Here is an 18189-nt window from a genome sequence, read left to right on the forward strand (position 1 = left end):
GACTTAGTAGACTAATGAACTTGTATGCCGGACAATAATACCAATGCATAAGTTATTCAACCAACGTCCATGCGCATAATAATCCAACGACTGCTTCTGTGCTCTGCTAACCAATACTCGACTTAAATTTTAACAACGCAGGGATTCCGGGAAATCATCAGGGTAACTTCCATCGTCTTGGAACATCTCGAGGAAATCTCTCGCCGCAGGCGGTGGGGTTTTTGAAGGTAATAAGAAAGGTCTGCGTGAGGCTGGGACACTCATTCCAGCGCCCTGTTGCATCAAATCGTCCAGCGAGGAAGTGCACGACGAATCGAATGTACGCCGCTTTCTATAGGGAGAAAGTATGGTGGATGGGTTTGAATGTGGGATGGAGGTTCTAGATGCAATTGCTCGAGGTTGCTGGGCCACGTCTTCCGATTTGTGGTTTGGGATCTCTGTCGGGGGTCTGACAATCGGTTCTGATTCTGGCTCGGTTTCGGAGTCATCATCTTGAGCAGGTTTGAGTACCTCTATTACCGATTCGGGCTCAGTTTCGGAGTCGTCATCTTGAGCAGGTTTGAGTACTTCTGGTTCTGACTCTGGCTCTGTGACAGAGTCGTCCTCAACGGGCCCTGGGTGCTCCACGGGCTTATTGAGGGGCGTGATCTTGTCTAGAATGCGGCGTGGAGTCCCTTTCAAAGGGCTGCGAGACGGCGACGCAATGAACGAGAATCTATTTCTTGGAGATTTGGTTGCCAAAAACGAATGAGAGAATCTTCTAGACGGAGAAACAACGGGAGATGTAGCAGGGCTCGACCCAAGGGTAAATTGGTGCAGTGGATTGCGCTCGCTGCGATTATTATGGGCAACATGTGCAATGGGATGCGGTGTTGGGAAATCGACTTCGATTCTGAAAGTTACTGGTAAGTAACGGATTATGACACGGACATGTGTTGCTGACCTTGTCAGCGACCACTTATTCAGCAAGCTTCCGGACAAAGATGACATGCTCATCACTCCCTCCTCCTGGGACTGTGAGCTTGGGATAGGCTCATAGTTGATTGATGCAGGTCTTGCTATCCGCTTGCGACTAGGCGTCGCATCTAACGCAAGCAAGTATTGACTTTGCGACGACGGGACAAGTTCTTCAATTATAGCAGGAGCAGAGTGCAAGTTCTTAAATGGTAAATCTGGAGAAGATGCAGGTATTGCATGGACCACTTCGTTGTCTCTGGACGCACAGATAAATGGGTCATCAGAATCTATTGCCTGCTTTGTCCCATTGAAGCCATCCGCATGTTTTCTTGACTGGACGTCTCTGTCGGTATCTATTGGGACAATGAGCTTCTTAATGAGCGGGGCAGAACCTGGAGAGAGGCTTGATGGTATACGAGGGTCGGACCCATTCTTGGCTCTGCGTGGCGACGTTGCACCAACGACTGTGCGCAAACCGGACGGTGCATGTATATTGCTGGGTTTGCGCACATTGGTCTCTGGAGTAGGTAAAGATGTAATGGCAGGAATAATCGTAGTGGGGGTGGCCCTCGGAGAGAGGAGCTGAACCACCGCAGTGCTTACTGTGAGCGTTCGCTTCTTCGTTTGGTTTGTTGGGGGAGGAGTGGCTAGAGACTGCTCCGGAGCACTAGCAAGATGCACAGGAGCCTTTATTCTATGGGAGACAGTGTTTGAGGTACTCTTCACTGAGTGAGAGCTGCCTGCAACCGGCCGCTCGGGTGATGAGCCGATGACCACTACATCGTGAGATGGTCCGGGTGGTGATGCTCTCTCTCTCCGGCTGGAGGTCGATGCGACCGGAGACTTCGAAGTAGGAAACTTTATTTGCTTCTTAGTTGTCTTTGTCTGTTTGGCGCTGCCCCGAGGACCCTTACGCGCATCAGCAGAAACTGCTGCCCGCCTTTCCCGTTTTCCTGGACCTCCCCTGTCGTCCGCAGCCGCCGAGAGTTTTCTCTTCTTGGCTGGTTCTGCCTCTCTCTTGTCCTTCTTATTTCGCCCAAAGTAAGATGTGATGGGGAGTTCTAGCTGCGACAAGTCCATAATGTTGGACCGTGCCAGTAGTTCTCGTGACCAAGGTCCAAGATGGTAATAAGGGCGGAGTTGACACGCTTTTAAAACTCAGAAATATACATCCGACGCGTCTCGTCACGCGCTTTTCTTTTATAAAGTACAACTGCAACATTATCAGTAACATTATGGGAATTGACTCGCCGCAACTCAAGAAACGCAGGATGTCTGTGTCCGACAGCGCTGACAATGACGCGTCTGCCCCCACGCTGCAGTTGCTAGTTAAGAGACTCTCTGACAAGGCCAAGATTCCTACTAGAGGATCGAATTTGGCTGCGGGGTATGATTTATACAGGTGACGCGCATTCAATAAACAGACATAGTAGTTTGACCGGGAAACACAATACAGCGCAGAGAAAAAAGTGATTCCAGCGCACGGCAAGGCGCTGGTTGACACCCAGCTTTCCATTGCTGTTCCTGCGGGCACTTATGGGCGAGTTGCACCTCGCAGCGGTCTTGGTAGGTCGTGTTCTGTGTGCTATGTAGTGTTTGACCAGTAATTTTCTTTCAGCATCGAAATTCATGATTGACACGGGTGCTGGTGTCATCGACGCGGACTACAGAGGTGTCGTCTTTGTTCTGCTTTTCAACCTCTCAGACAAAGACTTCCAAGGTTCGTAAAAGAGTAAATCTAATTAGCGTGTTGCTAATCGGGTGCGTAGTCGAAGAAGGCGACCGGATAGCTCAATTAATCATCGAGCGCATTTATACGCCTGATGTTATGGAAGTGGAAGTGCGTCTTGCTTACTCACGTTCTTAGTTATGTGATTGATCATCCAGCAGAACCTCGATGAAACACCACGTGGAGCAGGGGGGTTCGGCTCTACGGGTGGGCACGGCTCGCTGTAACATATTGTATCAACTATGCTGCCTTTATATTATCACGAGAAGGGAGCCTAATTTTTTGCGACGGGATTGATGCTCATTACGAGTTGGTTTAGTCCTGCTTGTGATGTTGAATGTGAATGCATTGTGGATGTCTACTGATTCCTATATGTCAGCGTCTTTGTGGGCCCTTTTAAGGTCGTACTCACCTGATTATACATTAATGGTGCAAAATCATCACTGGGGGCGCGACTGTAGAACTTGTGTGCTCTCCAAGAGTGAATCATCTAGAGCGATCTGTCTCGACGACGTACATCCCATTCGCGCTACGGCTCGCATATGAGAGTAGATCCCGACCTCTCACATCTCCGTTCTCGCGTGGTGTTCTGTCGAGCGGTATCCCAGACCCTTCTGCTATTACCCGCCCGTCTGGGATGCCTACATTGCCCGTTTCCTCTACTTTGATCAGCTTCGTGGCCTCCACAAGCTTGATCAATTCCTCGAGTTCGTGCTTTAGCTTTACATATTCCTGTGTACCCTCTTCGGGTGGTAATAATGCAGACAGCTCATGCAATCGTTTGAATGTGGCTGGTGATATCGACGGAGCTGGATAAGAAGACAATAATTCCTGGACGGACCAGGTGGGCGTAAGTGGTATACCATACTTGTCGGTTTCAACTGTCGCTCGAGACGTCGAGTATTGCAAAGGGACATTCAGAGAACGACGCCACACGCGCCTTGCTTGTCTGACTGAACGCAGTAACATATGGTGAAGAGGCAGAACAGCGTGGGAAATTTATGGGAGATCGGACATAATAAATAATTTCCATTAGTGTTTGCTCAAACTGTTGCGTCAACATGGAACGAGCAGCTCGCGCTATTCAAGGCCTATTACCGAGTACCCTTCCTCCATCTCTACGAGCAACACCTGCAAACCTTTACCAGATACTTTCTCGAGCACCCGGAGGCGGTGTTGGCCAGCGTGTATACCAGATCCGTTGGACGGAGAAAGGTATAAGAAGCTGCTACTGGCAAGTAACACGGACACGGCTCAAGCTCGAGGGGAACCACGGAAAGGCTTGGGGGAAGTTGTACTGGAGAGGTGAGCTCGTATCTTCCACTCCCAGGAGAAGCAGACACAAATTCACCGGCATATGCAGGCAAACAAATTAGTGGGCAGGAGGAGAGAATCAGTGGTTCATTGAAATACAAATGGTCAACAGGTTCATCTTAAGCCAATGCACATGTACGCCAGAGTATCCGTCGTTATAAAGTTTACGCTCATTCAGCATCCAAGACTGCAGCGCAGGCTTTTGGAATAATTTCTGTATAAATATCTAATCCTGGCTGCTTTCAAGTTGTTTGGAATGCCGCTTTCACGCTGGCCCAAGTAGCCTTGTGCAAGTCATTTGGCTCCATTGACCACATTTCTGCCTCTAATCCTACTGAGATAAATGTGCCAAATAAAAAGGATTCTGGTTTCAAGTATGTAGCGGCGTAAGGATTTCTCCACCTCCCGCATGAATGATCAGCGGTTTCCTTCATGTTGACCATGAAATATGCCAGTAAGGGAATGCTTGGTCCAGACACCAGAGTGATCTGAGGCGTTCTGTTCATCAAATGGTGACTATCCATGAAGCGAAACGCTGCTCGCGACTCTACTACAGGCTTGCATTCGCCTTGGGTGGGACGGACTTGAGCTTGAACATTGAAATATTGAATGGTCCATGTTAGTTCCTAATAATAATATTTCCAGTCAGACTGTTAAAGAAGGAATCGTTTTATTTGCTTCATCTGCTACCGCGGCCTGGAGCGCATTCGGCGAATCCCGAAAACCAACATGTCAAGTGAAGCGCTCAAGGCAGTGCTGGCATAAGGCCGGTTTGCGTCACCGTGACGCTGCAGGCATACTGTCATACTGAACAGACACAACTCATAATTTCACTATCACTTCTTCACTCTATTCTTTGTACGCGCTACATCTTTTACAAGTTCATCCCCTTTCGTTTCACTATGGATTCGCATGAACTTATCAATGCGCAATTCCATCGGGCAGTGGAGATAGTGCAGGGCCTCCCAAAGACTGGGCCCATACAAACTGGCTATGAGGAGAAACTGACGATGTACAGGTGTGTTACATGACTTTACATCTTCAAGTTCACATTTACTTACTGGCTTTTAACATCAGCTTGTACAAGCAAGGTGACTCACAATCACATTTCAGAGCATCTCTTTACTTATATCACTATGCATAGCGACTCTTGGAAATGTCCAAGGCGGTCGTCCAGGCATGTGGGATATGCTAGGCCGGGCAAAGTGGTTGGTCCACGTCGACTCTTGCGTTATCACATGTTAACGGGGACTACAGGGACGCATGGGCAAAGCATAAGGATCTTGATCTATATGAAGCCAAATGGCTTTACGTGGATGCTTTACTGAAGGTACGATCTTGGGTAATTCCATGATGCCCGAGATTAATTTCAATACAGGTTTTAAGTAAATACTCGGACAAGACCGTTGCTCGTGACCTCATGAATGAACTCCAGTCTTATGGTGGTGACCCGTCAAATCTCGTGATGAGCCGTATGTCCAACGCTAAAATTTCCCTGTGCTAAATTGATATATTCCACCTAGATTCTCTTCCGAGGTCGCGGTCCTACTCCCGGTCGTCAAGCTCCAGTGCCTCAGATAGCGATATTCATCGAATTCCCGGTCAATTATTTTCCTCTACCCTTCCAGAGGCCCAATATACTACACAATTAGCAGTTATGGAGGACAGTGGCTCGAGCTCTGAAAACGGTGAATCAGGCGACGAACCACACGAACTCACATCCGTGCGTGAGCCTGTTCAACAGCCAAGACCACTTTCTTCCATGTCTTCAAGATATCGTACTCCTGCAACGGGCTCACATGCCATGTTGCCACCACTTGCTGGGCTCGCAAATATTCCACCGATGCAACCAATGCCCACATTCCAGACGCAATCCGCCTTCGTTAGTCAATCAGCACCAATAGCATCCTCTTCTGTATACCCTCCACCAGGACACTATTCTGGGACGTACCAGTCGCCCGAGTTTGCACCGCAGATTCAGTCGGCTCTCTCCCTCCGAGGGAGTCGGTCTCATGGCGCTGAAGCACCTATACGAACACCCTCACGGTTACCCCTGGAGCAAGCCGTCGAAAACCTTCAGACGCACCTTGCCGCAATAACAGAACGGCTCGATATGCTCGAGTCCCAGGTGGTGCATCCGCAACGATCCACCGCTTCGCTTCCCCTGAAAAGCTCTTCCGGTAGAGGCAGTCCGACGGATAACCGTCCTGAAGAACTCGAATGGGATTTGGATGATATGGGAATGTGGTCGTTTGTTCTGAAGCCATTGTCACGGATGGCACTGTCATTGAAACAGCTGGTTATATTTTTTGGTCGAAGCGAGAACCGGTCTCCGGTCCTCACTATTGTGCGGAGACTGTTACTTGATATATCATTTTCTTTAGCAGTTCTCGGGTTGCTGAGACTGACGTGGAAGAAAACGGCTACAAGACGGAGGGAGGTTAATGCAGCCCTTATATTACTATGGGCTGCTTTGTCTGGGAGGAACAGGGGAAGACGGATGATCAGTGGTGTGTAGTGCTTACTTTTTTCACTCGTGGGTGGCTCAAGAGTAGTCATTAATGCTGCATTTATACCTCGATGCCCAGAATTATTTACTTCGCCCCAAAATCTATTTAAGCTTCACAATTGCTGATACATTTTCACTTCGTGTTCAACAGTTATTCGAGGTTTCAAGACTATCATTCGTGGTCACAACTGGTCCTATCCTTTTACTCCGTCATATCGACGACACAGCGGATACAGTCACCACCCTAGAAGTCAAGTTACACTTCCGTTGGGTTGATAAAGGAGGGTGATACGTACGTGCATGTCGTGGAAACCCTCGTTGATTTCCGCAAATTTGCGGTGGTGGGTGACGTATTCGTCGATCTTGAGCTTGCCTTGCAAGTAGTCTGTGGTAAATTACATTGTTGAGGGTATGAATTGAAAGTACTGAAAATCGAGTCACCTTCGACGAGACCAGGAAGCTCAGTGCGACCCTTCACTCCTCCAAACGCGGTACCTCGCCATGTGCGACCAGTAACCTGGAATACATCCATCCATAAGTCACAACTGACCATCTACTTCAGCTGAATCATTACCAGTTGGAACCTTTGTAGAAACCTTCAGCACGGAAGCCCTGTGAAAAACGCCAGACCACTTACGGACGCGTCGATATCTCCTGGCCAGCAGCAGCAACACCAATGATGGTGCTCACACCCCAGCCCTTGTGGCACGACTCTAATGCAGCACGCATGACATGTACATTGCCAGTGGCGTCAAAGGTAAAGTCCAACCCGCCATCAGTGATATCGACCAAGTAGTCCTGAATGCGCTTGCCCTCCGGGAGCGTCGTAGGGTTGACGAATTCGGTAGCACCCATTTTCTTTGCCCAAGAATCTTTCGCGGGGTTCGTATCGACAGCAATGATCCGAGAAGCACCGACTACCGACGCGGTAGAGATGACACCGAGACCGATGGCACCGCATCCGAAAACGGCGACGTTGGAGCCCTCTGCGTACCATATGAGTGACAGTAGGAATACCAGATATTCACATACTGATGCCTGGCTGCTTCACAACTGCGCCCCATGCGGTGGTGATTCCACAACCAAGGAGACAGACCTTCTCAAGAGGCGCAGACTTGTTCACAGCGACGACAGACACTTCTGCCACCACAGTGTACTGTGAGAACGTTGAAGTTCCCATCTGTTCGAGCGAGTGAATATCGTCAGATGCTACAGGAATTGGGACACATACAAAGTGGTGGATGGGTTGACCCTTACACGTGAAGCGGCTAGTGCTATCAGGCATCAGACCCTGACCTTGGGTTGTTCTCACTGATCACGATAATCGTGAGACTCATGTCTTTGAATGATACAAGAGTCTAACCTTTTCCACACAGGTTGGTCTTCCCACTCTTGCAGAATTTACATTCGCGGCACTCTGGTGAATTAGACTGAGCAAGGAATTCAGGGACCGTTAGGGATCGGCTCACCAGCAGTGTAAAGCGGGACAACGTGGTCGCCCTGGAAAAGGGTGTTTAGGAAGGGCATGCCAGCGTATTTATGATTGAGACTTACAACTGACACGCTTGTGACACCCTCACCGACCGATTCGACCTAGAGAACCCCGAAGAACAATGAAGCAATAGGTAAAGTGACAGGTGTTCTGACTCACCACACCCCCACCTTCGTGACCAAGGATCACGGGGAAGAGACCCTGCGATGCTTCGGATGAGCTCATGTCATTGCAAGACTGAACTCTAGGCACACCTCAGGATCCTTGCCACTGCGAGTGTACTCATCAGTATGACATATACCTGCAAGATCGCTCCCATCAGCAACCAAAGATGACTGTGCAGATCCCCCTCTTCTTACCAGTGTACAATATCTTAATGCGGACTTCATTGGCGCTCGGGGGCGCAACCTCAACTTCCTCGACCTTGAGGGGCTGGCCAGCACCCCAGCAAACAGCAGCCTTGCAGATAATGGGCTTACCGACTGTGCTCATGATGATGATTGTTTGAGTGAGAAAGGTGGCCTGCGGATCGTGGCTCCGTTCTCCCTTGATGCCGCTGGCCGCCGCGGGCCGAAGAAATAGATCATTATCAGTCACTTGAGTCCAGATACTGCATGCTGTCGTTACATAGCTTGCACATGACAAGACGTATCTTTATCTCCTTCCAGCGCTAAGATTCTCTCCGTCTTCTTTTCCGCATCGATCTTTGGATGCTGTGAAACAAGTCCAACCGTACCGACTTCTGATCACAACCGAATTTTACAAACACCAGCAGCATCGTAGCTGCAACCATGTCGTTCCCGAATCTTTACTACAAGCGAGTATGTTCAAGCAAATCCATTGATTTCTACCCGTACCAAAGAAACTAGACCACAGCGACTGCAAAAGCATGCTACATCTGCTATAAGCCAACGACTGCCGTGCTCGCCACGATAGATACCTCCGATTTTCTGTATACATGCACGATTCACCTGTCAGACCACGGGTTCGCCACTCGCGTGCTCGAGCTTGAGAGCGAGAACAAGATAGGAATCAGTGTTGAGGAGATCGCGAGGCTCAGGGAGGAGTGGGAGGAGAAGCAGAGACGCAAGCAAGAGAAAGAGAAGGTGGATAAGGACAAACCAGCCGATGAAGGCGAAAAGAAAGAGGATGACGGCAAGTCAGGGAAGTCATCAAAGGTGCCGGGATCATTGCCCAAGTCGGGTTCTCTCTCACCAAGGCCCACCCACGAGAAGTATATTTTACATCGCGATATATTTGCCCTGAGAGTCTCGGAGCACCGACGACGGAGGCAAACCTCACAGGCAAAGGATCTAGCTCCTCGTCTTCCAGGAGCTCCCAGTAGCAGTCTGCCGTGATATCATGATATATTGTCTGATACATAGTCGTACTATTAAATTCTGGTGTATCACTGTATGTATGGGTTTAGGGTATACGTGTTCAATCTATGAAGGGATTACATTGGCAAATAATAGCTCTCATCCCGAAACTTCCAAAACCCCCGATTGCAAGACCCACGATAAGGCAGAAACCAGCCACGGTACTCGCAGTAGGGACGTCTTCGAGACGTTGTCGCAATCGTGGATTGTGCTCCAGAGAGGATGCACCCAGCATGCAGAGCGTAGAGACGTATCCGTTGGAGAGGCCTAGAGCACCGACAAGGAGCATGTAGACAAAGTCGGAGCTAATTACGGGCAAACCACGTGAAGGGCCCTGTACCGTGTTGCACAGAAGGAAAATGGGGATAAACAGGGTACGGACGACCGAGAATGCCAGTATGCGTGTAGCGGACCACGTTATTACTATCGAGAAAGAACAGATGTATCGTCCAAAGAAGTCGCCGAGGTTGAACATCAAGAAATGAATGGCGGTGAATAGTAATGGATGGGTATTGGGGTTGGTTGGTTGTATGGTAATTGTAATAACAGGGAAGATGGCCTGGGAGCAAAGAGTTAACTCGCAACCAAGGTAATAAGTCAAGTTACCGCACCAAAGTGATCACATAGACATATGCAAGAGCAAGTTCATAGTGGATGTTCGCTTTGAATACACGTATTATTTGATTTCTTTCTTCAAGGCTTGCTTGATTTGTATCGCGAAAGACGAGCCCTCTACTGGCAGTTTCATCGGCACTGACCAGGGCGCCTTCAAGCTTGATTTTTTGTTCCAAAATCCCAACAGTGGCCTTGTAGGCTGGCAACTGTGCCATCCAGGCATACGCCATGAACGTGCTTACCATGAACAATGCGGATATTCCAAAAAATATACGGGCAGAATCCTGCTCTGCCATCCCGTCTCCAATGCCATCGTGAGATATGAACGCGGCAATTGTTTCCGGTGTCGAACCCCACACAGACAAAGTGGATGTGACCACCTGGACCACACTAACAACCACAGCTATGGCAGCCTGGCCGGATATCATAGATTGCATGTAAGGAGCCCCGAAGAGCGAGGCTCCAGCGAAGGCGGCTGTGGAGAGATATGAAACGCATATGGCCAAAGAGATAGCGCAAAGGATTGCAAAGAAAAAGAAGGTTGATGGTTGGTAGTATCCAAAGGTACTGAAGAACAAGAGAATGATGATGAGTGTGACTGATGCGGCAGACCAAAAAACTCGTCGAGAGGGTGACGACTGGCAATATGATGGTCAGCGTGATACATATTACAGACTCCGTAATTAGGTTCCAACCTGTTTCGAAGTTACCGTGGCATGTGCCAGCGCAAATACATTGAACACGTTGGAAGTGGTGGTCAGATATGAGGTAAAGGTTGCCCGCAATGGCGATCCGACCAAGCGAGACAAGAAGAACGAGGTGGCGGTGATCAATACTGGGCAAAATTATACGGTTTAGGACCATAACGAGTACCAGAGAGATAAGTATTGATACGCACCATTCCAAGGGAGGAGGATCGCGCAGCCTAGCATAAAGTATATCCACCGTATTCGACTATCAACAACCTGATTAACGACAAAATTTGCAGAATCATCGAATGCCAATTCAAGTTCGCTGTCGTAATCGTCATCGACCTCGGCTGGTGGGAGAGCATGATAAACGGCCCCCGAATCTGTGGTTGATACCTGTGGCAGCATGCTGCTATGCCCTATTGACATGAAAGAGTTGGTTGGTGGGTTCAGTGCAGTCAGTGCAAGACTACGAACGAGTACTGTGACGGTGAAGTGAATGGAGTGGAATAGAGCCGGAAGAGTGCTGTTCGGTTAAGATGCCCGTCTCCGAAGCGAGAAGCCTCTCCATTTTCCATTTGCTCGCAGAGCCTGCCAGACCAACCATGATATAAATGATTTACGATATCGAACGAGTTAACAAGACAAGTTCGGTCACCGTGGCGCATTACGTATGATGATTATGTCTAGCTACTAGTAGCGACATAGCCGCTTGTCCCTGCCTGGGACCCCAATCATGGCAGAATGGAGGTAACGAAGTAACGAACCGAGAGCTTCCATGTCACGTGACTATTGAGACGAGTCGCGTTTCCTGTTTTCTGCACCGTTTTCCTGGCGGAAAGTTCTGGGTACGTTGTTGCAACGCATGTAGTTGCCCCGCACCCTATTCTACATGCAATCATGGACGTTACTCCCTGTGCCATCAGCCTTCGCCATGTCTCAGGATACGGGGTCCCCCATGCCCCAGTCACACACCAACGTGGGAAAATTCCAGGCCCGCCCCCACACCCTGTACACACGGCGTGCAATGACTTGCCTCATTGAGTAGCTGATGGAAAGACAACAAATGCATAACATGCCGAGGCAATCCAGTAAATATAAAAGCGCAAGCAGTATTCTGGACAAGTACTATACAGTAGTTCTAAATCAAAATTGTATTCCATGGTATCATAGGTATGTGCGTAGGCAACAACCCGAAGTCTAGGACGTGAACGGGTCGCAGTTGCATATGATAGCCCTTACTCCAAAGCTCGCAAATCCGCCAACTGCTAATCCCACTATCAGACAGAAAGCTGCGACGGTGCTAGCAACATCGACATCTTCCTGCCTGCCCTTCAATCTCGAGTTGTGTTCCAACGAGGGCGCGCCTAACATGCACAAAGTAGACACATAACCGTTCGACACGCCCAGAGCGCACAAGAGTAGCATATAGACCAAGTCAGAGCTGATAAACGGCGTAACATGGAGCGAAAGTTCCACATTGCATAGAAGGAACGCAGGGATAAACAGGATCCGAAGGAGAGTTAGAGCCAAAACACGTCGAGCGGACCAGATTATGAGTCGTGGGAAGGAACACATGTATCGTCCCAAAAAGTCACCGAAACTGAACACCAAAAAGTGTACAGCACTAAACAATAAAGGATGAGTCTTCGGATTCGTCGGCTTGATGGTGACAGTGATGGCTGGGTAAACAGCCTATAGACGCTGGTGAGGAAATGATGCTAGCAGACGATCTCAGAAAACATACCAAAGTTACAGTGAAAACAAATCCCACAGCAAAATTATAAATAAAATTGGTCTTGAGAACACGGAAAATTTGGTTCCCTTCAACTGCGCTTGGCAGCGCCGCAGGCAGGAGAGGCTGTCGTTCGTCAGCCTCATCTGAGACAACTCGGGCTTTGACGCTGTCCTCGAGAGCTCCCATAGTGGTTGTATATATTTGTAATGATGCTAGCCACTTATATGCGAGAAGCGTAGCAATCATAAACAACGCGGAAATTCCAAAGAATATACGCGCAGATTTCTCCTCGGCTTGACCATCAGGGTCGGTATCACCAATGGCCAGAGCCACTGGAGTGGTTCCCCAAATTGAGATGGCGGAACTGATGACTTGCACACTGCTGACAGCAACGGCTACTGCAGCCTGGCCAGACATCATTGATTGCATGTAAGGTGCGCCAAAGAGTGCCGCGCCGGCGAATACTGAGTTCGATAGATAAGACGCGCAGCCCGACAAGCAGAACGCGCTTATCATGATGAAGTAGAAGAATGGAGCTGGGCTAAGGGGGAGGAATGTTGTCAAAAACAGTATAGTGACGATGGCTGAGGTGGACGCAGTGGACCAGAAGGCGCGCCTGGAAGGGGAAGACTAAACAGCACGCCATGGTCAGAGGCAAATCACCCTCATGCATACAGCACCCACCTGTTTCGAGGTCATAATCGCATATCCCAATGTGACCACGTTGCTGGCGGTAAACACGCTGGACAAGTATGAACTAAATGACGTTCTCAGTGGTGAACCCGACAGTCGCGACATGAAGAATGGATTCGCATTGATCATTGCTGGCGGAAAATATCAGCCATTGGCTGGTCCATATCTTCCCAAGGACATACCGTTCCATGATAGCAGAGTAGCGGCTCCTAGCATAAAGTATACCCAGCGTATACGAGAGTCTCCACGCATATCTTGCGGGCGTGAAATATCCATGATTATCTGGTCATTACCCGAGTCGTCGTGTTCGGCTTCTGTGGTTATACGGGACACGCCACCTCGAGCTCCCACATCTGAACCAGACGCACGAATATTCATTTCAGAGAGGTTTCGTGGCTTGCGCCTATGAATGCAGCAACGTCGCGAGTGATGAAGGTATGGTGGAAGCGAAAGAAGTGTGGTGCAACATCATGCTGCGTTCTGTTCAGGAGAGTGCCTGCCGCCACCCCGGCCCTGAGGTCCTCACTGGGCTAATCTATTATCTGTTAGCCCGGCCCTCTAAAGGTAGGTCTCTCACGTGAAAAAGGATATGTTTGAAGTAATCGGCTTGAGAAGCAATTAACCAACCAATAGTTGATAATCATCAATCGTATACTATAGCTAGAAACATCCCCCAACACATCATCATGCCTCTTGTCTCCTCGCAGACTTGCCAGGAATAAACTGGTTTGGCGCATCTCGCAAGACCAACTGGCTGAGCTTCTCCTTCTGTTTCTCTGCCTTCCTTGCCTTGCGCTTAGACTTTCTATCCATCTTCGCAAGACGGTCCTTGGTCAACCACCTCCGTTTCTTCTCCGACTTTCTCTCCTCTTCCAGCTTCTGCCGGTATTTGAAAGCAGCTTCTGCACGCGCATCCCGAATACTCCGGCCATTAATATTCTTGAGTTCCTGAGCAATGAACTTTTTGAAGAGCGTGCTCTTCCGCTTCACAGCAGCCTGCCAGCGCGCTTGCTTCTTCGCTCTGCTATGAGGGTTACTCAGTTCCTTTGTAAGATGTACCTCCATCGGCGCTGACGTGTCGAAAGGAACGGCGGAAGGATTGAATAGCGTCCTAAGGTACGCCTTCTCAGCTGCGTCGCTCTGGAGAGAAATTAATTTGGACAGAGAGAACACGGGTGGTTTGTATGTTATTTCCCGAACCGCCTCTGGTGTCGTGTCCAACAATGGATTAGCTACATCACCCTGAGGTCAGAAAATGAAACAAAGGAAAAATGAGAGTCGCCTGACGTTCTTTGTGTTCTCTCTCTTCCGGTTGAGGCCATTCTAGTTCGATTTTTGTCTTCGGGGTGTATGGATCAGTAGCGAGCACCAGACGCTTCCAGTTCCAGCGGTAGAGAATGGGATCCCAATGAGGATCTCGCGCACCAACACGTCTCGCAAACACACTGTAGACAACATACAGTCAAAGGCAAGGACACGGGCACGTGTAAACACTTACGAGATCGCCTTGGACTGCTCACCAGGTGAGGTGGTCTGTAGCACTTGTTCACCGATGTACAGCATACATCTTGAGTAGTGCACGCTACGGTTGACCGGGGTCTTGTATGGCTTCCCCTCGTGCTACAAAATTACTCAGTCAGCACCGAAGTATGCCAGTCAGTATAATAAACCACGCACGAGGTTGGCACCCTTCAAATAGACACGGTTCGTGAATTTATTTATGCTCAGAACCTCATGTATGGTTTTGCGTGTGTCCCCGCGTATGCAAATTTGATCACCTGGAACGACGTTCCAGTATTTTATGCGGTCTTTGACGCGTACGGCCTTTGTGATGGGGTCGAACCATGTCTGTCTATTCTGGAAGTGTTTTGGGACAGGGAGAAGGTGTCGGAAATCTCTCGTCCATGGAGAGACAGTAGTAGCTCGCTGGACCTGGATACGGGTAAGTGACATCGAGTCCGAGACTGTCCACTGCGTTCAAGCCAACTTGAGGAAAAGTAAGTAATAGCTGACTAAGCAACTTCATCAAACGCTGAAGGGACTCGGACTCGGATCTACGTCAAAAGAAGCCTAGTAACTCTAGCTAAGTACTACATCGTAACGGCGTCGACACAGTGCACCCCCGACTCGCAAGCTTGTCCCTGGCATTGTTCCTCGAATTAAAAATGCAAACTAGTTTTTTATTCATGATTGTATCAGCAAATGACTGCGAGGTAGTCACTGCTCTGGTGACTGGTCTGATTGTCCCACCGAGATCACAGAGCAACGAAAGCAAACATTAATGTTACTGTAGTCTCCGCACGATTCTTCGCCTGCAGGGAAAGTCTCCCATGTTTCAGTGGAAAGGCGGCAGTCCACGATTGATGTGCGATTTTTGTATTGAAGTCGAGATCCAGCAATAAAGGGCTCGGTATGATTACAAGAGAGAAATGTCATAAATTACCAGTGCCTCAACAAACCTAGCCATCAGCTCATCGGTCCAGCTTTGGACCCGCTCCATGCTGTCGACGACGCGCTAGGTTCCTCCGATTCCAGCGTCTACAGCAGAAAAGGTGAGACATACAGCCAATACTCGAAGAAATGTAATCACCTCGAGTAACATCCCAATTACGTTGTCCACTTCCGATGGTTGCATTCCACCGCACCCTGCCCCAATCAGTTTTCTATAGTCTGCCATTCGTCCCCCAGTCCCCGCCTCTGCTTGGAATGACGCCAGCTCGTCAAACATATCTTTCCTTCGTTTCCTGTGCAGTCCAATCTCTTCTCGTAAGGCATCGCAGGCGGCTCGAATTGCTTCCGGATCCGTAGGAACGTCAGCATATAACGCCAACAGGTCCGAGATATCTTCCTCTTGGGGTAACGCCTTTCGCTTCCCTTTTCCCTTGTCCTTTCCAGGCTCTACGACTTCCTCGATGACGTCGTCCGTCCGATAAGGAACTGTCGCTGCTGTGATCCTTAACTCTCCATCAGCAGCCTTCCGTATCGACATTTCACGCATCTCCTCATCATTTAGCCATTTTTCCCAGCCAAGACGATACCGCCTCCCCATCTTCTCAAGTAGCCGTCCTTCCAAATCTACAAGCACACTCTTAGCCAGCTGCAGCCCCTCCGCTTTCGTTTTGAGCTGGTTCACAGCCCGGTGACTCTCTAGAATTTCTTGTTGAATGTTCTGCAGGAGTGCATGTGCTTGTGTCATGTCACGTTCTTTTTCTTGCAGTTCGCGGTCAAATGATGAGGCGAGACTGTCGAGCATGCTCGTGATGTCGTTGACACAGCGCGTGCTGGCCTTCTGCGCTGCAACCGAGTGATGGAGCGGCGGCTTGTCACCATTCATAGGGTAGGCCAACGTCATGGCATTGGAGGTTGTGGGGCCGAGAGTTGCTTGGGCATTGCGGAAGGACATCGATGACAGGCGTGAGGTTGGGCCTGGAGATGAACGGAAACGTTCGTCCTCGAGGATGTAGTCTTCAGTGCTCTTGCCATCATTGTTGATGATCTTTGGATTAGCCCCGTGGTCGATAAGAAGTTTCACGAGACGCTTGCTCCGACACCGGGCAGCCATTGTCAGTGCAGTTTCACCGTCTTCGTCTTGAAAGTTGATGACATCCGCGAGTTCTTTTGGATAGTCAGCTAGGCGATTGAGCACTGTTTCCATGTAGTACCGAGCGGCATGTGTCTTCCCCTTCGACATTGCAACATCGACAATGTGGTGAAACACGGTCCGGTTATAATTGTCGATGTTGAGTGTGGAACGGTGAAGAAGTTCGTACAGCTCGGGGAATTTCCGCACATCATAGTTATTTGCAAACATGACACTTCGCATGAGCGCAGTCTGGCCTGCTTTATTCACTTTGAATATTTCTGCGCCTGCTGTGATCAACAACTTGACAATACGTAGGCGGCCCATTGCTGAGGCCCAGTGCAATGCCGTATGACCATCGTCATCAATGGCGGTGTTCGGGTCAAAATCAGGCGGTGGGGAAATGAGAACCTGGGGGACTTGATTTGAGTCAGAAATGAAGTACTCGAGGATTTGGTCTGCGTATGCGCGTGGGTCGGTGGCGCCGTTGGGTTGCGTAGATTCCTCCTCTGAACCCTCGTCATCATAGCGTTCATCTATGTGGCGCGGTGGCGGTTTTCGACGATTGCCACTGCGACGGTCTCTAGTAGCGTCCAATGTATTTCCGATGGGTGAGGGAGTGCGTGAACTTGACGAACCGCGGGAAGGCGAGGATGTCATGGATCCATCCTCTGATGCATGAACGGATAGAATTTCGTGATCGGATTCAACTGGGGGTTCTACATTACGACGCGAGCGCGCAGTAGCAGCAAGGGCGGCCGCTGCTTCTGCAGCTGCAGCTGTGCGACGCGCGGGACGAGCCGTTGTACTTGTAGAGACGAGATGTTTAGGAGCCAGAGGCGGGCTCTTGGCTGCCGGCTGAAAATCAATGATGGGGCGCAGAGCAGCTTCACAGTTGTACTGTTTCGCCAGAGCGAGACCTCGTTCAAGAGGTATCCACGTTCCTGTAGTGGGGCGTGTTCTTTAAGTGATCACAAAAAAAGGAGTCGCGGAAATTGCATACCTTGGTACTTTCCATACCCACCCTGAACTTTTTCGTGCTCGCCCTTCTGGACTTCTCTCTCGAGCACGCGGGTCCGCTGAGGTTTGTCGAATCCTGCGACTTTCAGGATCTGAGTCGCGTTGAGCCACGAGTCAGCGCGCCGGCGCATAACAGCAACGCCCTTGCACATCCTGGGCGCGTAGCCATGAAAGAGGCTGAGACTTGAATGTGGAATGAATGACTCACATCTCGAACACGGGAATTCCACTGTAAGTTGCCTAAGGTTATGGGCCACAGGGATGGGGTCAGTGTAGGGCGGTTAGCGGGTAGCAAGTAGTAGCACCTTGAAAATCTGTCCCTCAGGCATGATGAAGACAGTGAAACGCGTTTATGCGTGTGATTCCTGCTATCAGAACGATTTTGATGGTGGACCCTCAGGCGAGCTGGTGCTGACGGCGTCGCGGTTTCCGATACATACACGTGCTTCAACAAGAACAAACAACGCGATGTCA

At 49.6% G+C, this 18189-nt stretch overlaps 11 protein-coding genes across 11 annotated transcripts; 4 read left to right on the forward strand and 7 right to left on the reverse strand.

Moving 5' to 3' along the window:
• Nucleotides 1–58: 58 nt before the first annotated feature.
• On the reverse strand, nt 59–2112 carry F5891DRAFT_374339 (uncharacterized protein). Its single transcript, XM_041371613.1, has 2 exons — nt 944–2112; nt 59–892 (listed from the first exon to the last, which is right to left on the reverse strand). Exons 1-2 carry the CDS (start codon nt 2035–2037, stop codon nt 130–132), a joined length of 1857 nt encoding a protein of 618 aa, XP_041233070.1. The 5' UTR covers nt 2038–2112; the 3' UTR covers nt 59–129.
• An 80-nt stretch (nt 2113–2192) lies between these two features.
• F5891DRAFT_1125333 (dUTPase-like protein) lies at nt 2193–2913 on the forward strand (the record flags this gene model as incomplete). The annotated part of the gene is made up of 5 exons (XM_041363956.1): nt 2193–2359; nt 2414–2523; nt 2576–2677; nt 2727–2797; nt 2848–2913. 5 exons carry the CDS (start codon nt 2193–2195, stop codon nt 2911–2913), a joined length of 516 nt encoding a protein of 171 aa, XP_041233071.1.
• Nucleotides 2803–3691, reverse strand: F5891DRAFT_374297 (uncharacterized protein). The gene is made up of 2 exons (XM_041371611.1): nt 3099–3691; nt 2803–3047 (listed from the first exon to the last, which is right to left on the reverse strand). Exon 1 carries the CDS (start codon nt 3653–3655, stop codon nt 3173–3175), a length of 483 nt encoding a protein of 160 aa, XP_041233072.1. The 5' UTR covers nt 3656–3691; the 3' UTR covers nt 2803–3047; nt 3099–3172.
• Nucleotides 3692–3741: 50 nt separating this feature from the next.
• Nucleotides 3742–4555, forward strand: F5891DRAFT_1002018 (uncharacterized protein). Its single transcript, XM_041360217.1, has 3 exons — nt 3742–3991; nt 4050–4135; nt 4187–4555. Exons 1-2 carry the CDS (start codon nt 3748–3750, stop codon nt 4121–4123), a joined length of 318 nt encoding a protein of 105 aa, XP_041233073.1. The 5' UTR covers nt 3742–3747; the 3' UTR covers nt 4124–4135; nt 4187–4555.
• A 181-nt stretch (nt 4556–4736) lies between these two features.
• On the forward strand, nt 4737–6973 carry F5891DRAFT_1002021 (ACBP-domain-containing protein). The gene is made up of 6 exons (XM_041360218.1): nt 4737–5018; nt 5078–5091; nt 5145–5208; nt 5258–5330; nt 5379–5472; nt 5524–6973. The coding sequence occupies exons 1-6, from the start codon at nt 4903–4905 to the stop codon at nt 6516–6518; spliced, it is 1356 nt and encodes a 451-aa protein (XP_041233074.1). The 5' UTR covers nt 4737–4902; the 3' UTR covers nt 6519–6973.
• Nucleotides 6712–8608, reverse strand: F5891DRAFT_1274296 (chaperonin 10-like protein; the record flags this gene model as incomplete). Its single annotated transcript, XM_041370169.1, has 13 exons — nt 8361–8608; nt 8256–8302; nt 8161–8202; nt 8064–8102; nt 7979–8009; nt 7873–7926; nt 7741–7820; nt 7542–7689; nt 7147–7495; nt 7084–7093; nt 6951–7026; nt 6806–6894; nt 6712–6753 (listed from the first exon to the last, which is right to left on the reverse strand). Exons 1-13 carry the CDS (start codon nt 8491–8493, stop codon nt 6712–6714), a joined length of 1140 nt encoding a protein of 379 aa, XP_041233075.1. The 5' UTR covers nt 8494–8608.
• A 43-nt stretch (nt 8609–8651) lies between these two features.
• Nucleotides 8652–9400, forward strand: F5891DRAFT_374473 (DUF1742-domain-containing protein). Its single transcript, XM_041371615.1, has 2 exons — nt 8652–8822; nt 8871–9400. The coding sequence occupies exons 1-2, from the start codon at nt 8793–8795 to the stop codon at nt 9357–9359; spliced, it is 519 nt and encodes a 172-aa protein (XP_041233076.1). The 5' UTR covers nt 8652–8792; the 3' UTR covers nt 9360–9400.
• Nucleotides 9202–11353, reverse strand: F5891DRAFT_374360 (nucleoside transporter-domain-containing protein). The gene is made up of 4 exons (XM_041371614.1): nt 10894–11353; nt 10691–10830; nt 9992–10633; nt 9202–9939 (listed from the first exon to the last, which is right to left on the reverse strand). Exons 1-4 carry the CDS (start codon nt 11111–11113, stop codon nt 9442–9444), a joined length of 1500 nt encoding a protein of 499 aa, XP_041233077.1. The 5' UTR covers nt 11114–11353; the 3' UTR covers nt 9202–9441.
• A 531-nt stretch (nt 11354–11884) lies between these two features.
• Nucleotides 11885–13367, reverse strand: F5891DRAFT_940191 (nucleoside transporter-domain-containing protein; the record flags this gene model as incomplete). Its single annotated transcript, XM_041374269.1, has 4 exons — nt 11885–12379; nt 12432–13052; nt 13107–13246; nt 13298–13367. 4 exons carry the CDS (start codon nt 13365–13367, stop codon nt 11885–11887), a joined length of 1326 nt encoding a protein of 441 aa, XP_041233078.1.
• Nucleotides 13368–13465: 98 nt separating this feature from the next.
• F5891DRAFT_374522 (uncharacterized protein) lies at nt 13466–15102 on the reverse strand. Its single transcript, XM_041371616.1, has 4 exons — nt 14793–15102; nt 14614–14735; nt 14403–14560; nt 13466–14347 (listed from the first exon to the last, which is right to left on the reverse strand). Exons 1-4 carry the CDS (start codon nt 15066–15068, stop codon nt 13800–13802), a joined length of 1104 nt encoding a protein of 367 aa, XP_041233079.1. The 5' UTR covers nt 15069–15102; the 3' UTR covers nt 13466–13799.
• A 269-nt stretch (nt 15103–15371) lies between these two features.
• Nucleotides 15372–18141, reverse strand: F5891DRAFT_1100826 (apses-domain-containing protein). The gene is made up of 5 exons (XM_041363572.1): nt 18021–18141; nt 17924–17955; nt 17699–17868; nt 15706–17639; nt 15372–15653 (listed from the first exon to the last, which is right to left on the reverse strand). Exons 1-5 carry the CDS (start codon nt 18042–18044, stop codon nt 15582–15584), a joined length of 2232 nt encoding a protein of 743 aa, XP_041233080.1. The 5' UTR covers nt 18045–18141; the 3' UTR covers nt 15372–15581.
• Between the last annotated feature and the right edge of the window lie 48 nt (nt 18142–18189).

The sequence above is a fragment of the Suillus fuscotomentosus genome, assembly GCF_016647785.1.
Source record: "Suillus fuscotomentosus strain FC203 chromosome Unknown F5891scaffold_3, whole genome shotgun sequence".
Classification (NCBI taxonomy): domain Eukaryota; kingdom Fungi; phylum Basidiomycota; class Agaricomycetes; order Boletales; family Suillaceae; genus Suillus; species Suillus fuscotomentosus.

What these genes read in the sequence shown, in the direction of transcription:
- F5891DRAFT_374473 (XM_041371615.1), top strand. Translation starts at nt 8,793, where the DNA reads ATGTCGTTCCCGAATCTTTACTACAAGCGA. An exon ending in CGAATCTTTACTACAAGCGA is followed by an intron (nt 8,823 to 8,870) that starts GTATGTTCAAGC and finishes CAAAGAAACTAG; the next exon opens with ACCACAGCGACTGCAAAAGC.
- F5891DRAFT_1100826 (XM_041363572.1), bottom strand. Translation starts at nt 18,044, where the DNA reads ATGCCTGAGGGACAGATTTTCAAG. An exon ending in GGAATTCCCGTGTTCGAGAT is followed by an intron (nt 17,869 to 17,923) that starts GTGAGTCATTCA and finishes CTACGCGCCCAG; the next exon opens with GATGTGCAAGGGCGTTGCTG. An exon ending in TGGGTATGGAAAGTACCAAG is followed by an intron (nt 17,640 to 17,698) that starts GTATGCAATTTC and finishes GCCCCACTACAG; the next exon opens with GAACGTGGATACCTCTTGAA.
- F5891DRAFT_1002018 (XM_041360217.1), top strand. Translation starts at nt 3,748, where the DNA reads ATGGAACGAGCAGCTCGCGCTATTCAAGGCCTATTACCGAGTACCCTT. An exon ending in GGGGAAGTTGTACTGGAGAG is followed by an intron (nt 3,992 to 4,049) that starts GTGAGCTCGTAT and finishes CGGCATATGCAG; the next exon opens with GCAAACAAATTAGTGGGCAG.
- F5891DRAFT_374339 (XM_041371613.1), bottom strand. Translation starts at nt 2,037, where the DNA reads ATGGACTTGTCGCAGCTAGAACTCCCCATCACATCTTACTTTGGGCGA. An exon ending in AATAAGTGGTCGCTGACAAG is followed by an intron (nt 893 to 943) that starts GTCAGCAACACA and finishes AGTAACTTTCAG; the next exon opens with AATCGAAGTCGATTTCCCAA.
- F5891DRAFT_374360 (XM_041371614.1), bottom strand. Translation starts at nt 11,113, where the DNA reads ATGTCAATAGGGCATAGCAGCATGCTGCCACAGGTATCAACCACAGAT. An exon ending in CCACGGTAACTTCGAAACAG is followed by an intron (nt 10,634 to 10,690) that starts GTTGGAACCTAA and finishes TCATATTGCCAG; the next exon opens with TCGTCACCCTCTCGACGAGT. An exon ending in ATGTCTATGTGATCACTTTG is followed by an intron (nt 9,940 to 9,991) that starts GTGCGGTAACTT and finishes CTTTGCTCCCAG; the next exon opens with GCCATCTTCCCTGTTATTAC.
- F5891DRAFT_374522 (XM_041371616.1), bottom strand. Translation starts at nt 15,068, where the DNA reads ATGTCACTTACCCGTATCCAGGTCCAGCGAGCTACTACTGTCTCTCCA. An exon ending in GAGCAGTCCAAGGCGATCTC is followed by an intron (nt 14,561 to 14,613) that starts GTAAGTGTTTAC and finishes TGTTGTCTACAG; the next exon opens with TGTGTTTGCGAGACGTGTTG. An exon ending in AGAGAGAGAACACAAAGAAC is followed by an intron (nt 14,348 to 14,402) that starts GTCAGGCGACTC and finishes AGGGTGATGTAG; the next exon opens with CTAATCCATTGTTGGACACG.
- F5891DRAFT_374297 (XM_041371611.1), bottom strand. Translation starts at nt 3,655, where the DNA reads ATGTTACTGCGTTCAGTCAGACAAGCAAGGCGCGTGTGGCGTCGTTCT.
- F5891DRAFT_1002021 (XM_041360218.1), top strand. Translation starts at nt 4,903, where the DNA reads ATGGATTCGCATGAACTTATCAATGCGCAATTCCATCGGGCAGTGGAG. An exon ending in ATGCTAGGCCGGGCAAAGTG is followed by an intron (nt 5,209 to 5,257) that starts GTTGGTCCACGT and finishes CGGGGACTACAG; the next exon opens with GGACGCATGGGCAAAGCATA. An exon ending in GTCAAATCTCGTGATGAGCC is followed by an intron (nt 5,473 to 5,523) that starts GTATGTCCAACG and finishes TATTCCACCTAG; the next exon opens with ATTCTCTTCCGAGGTCGCGG.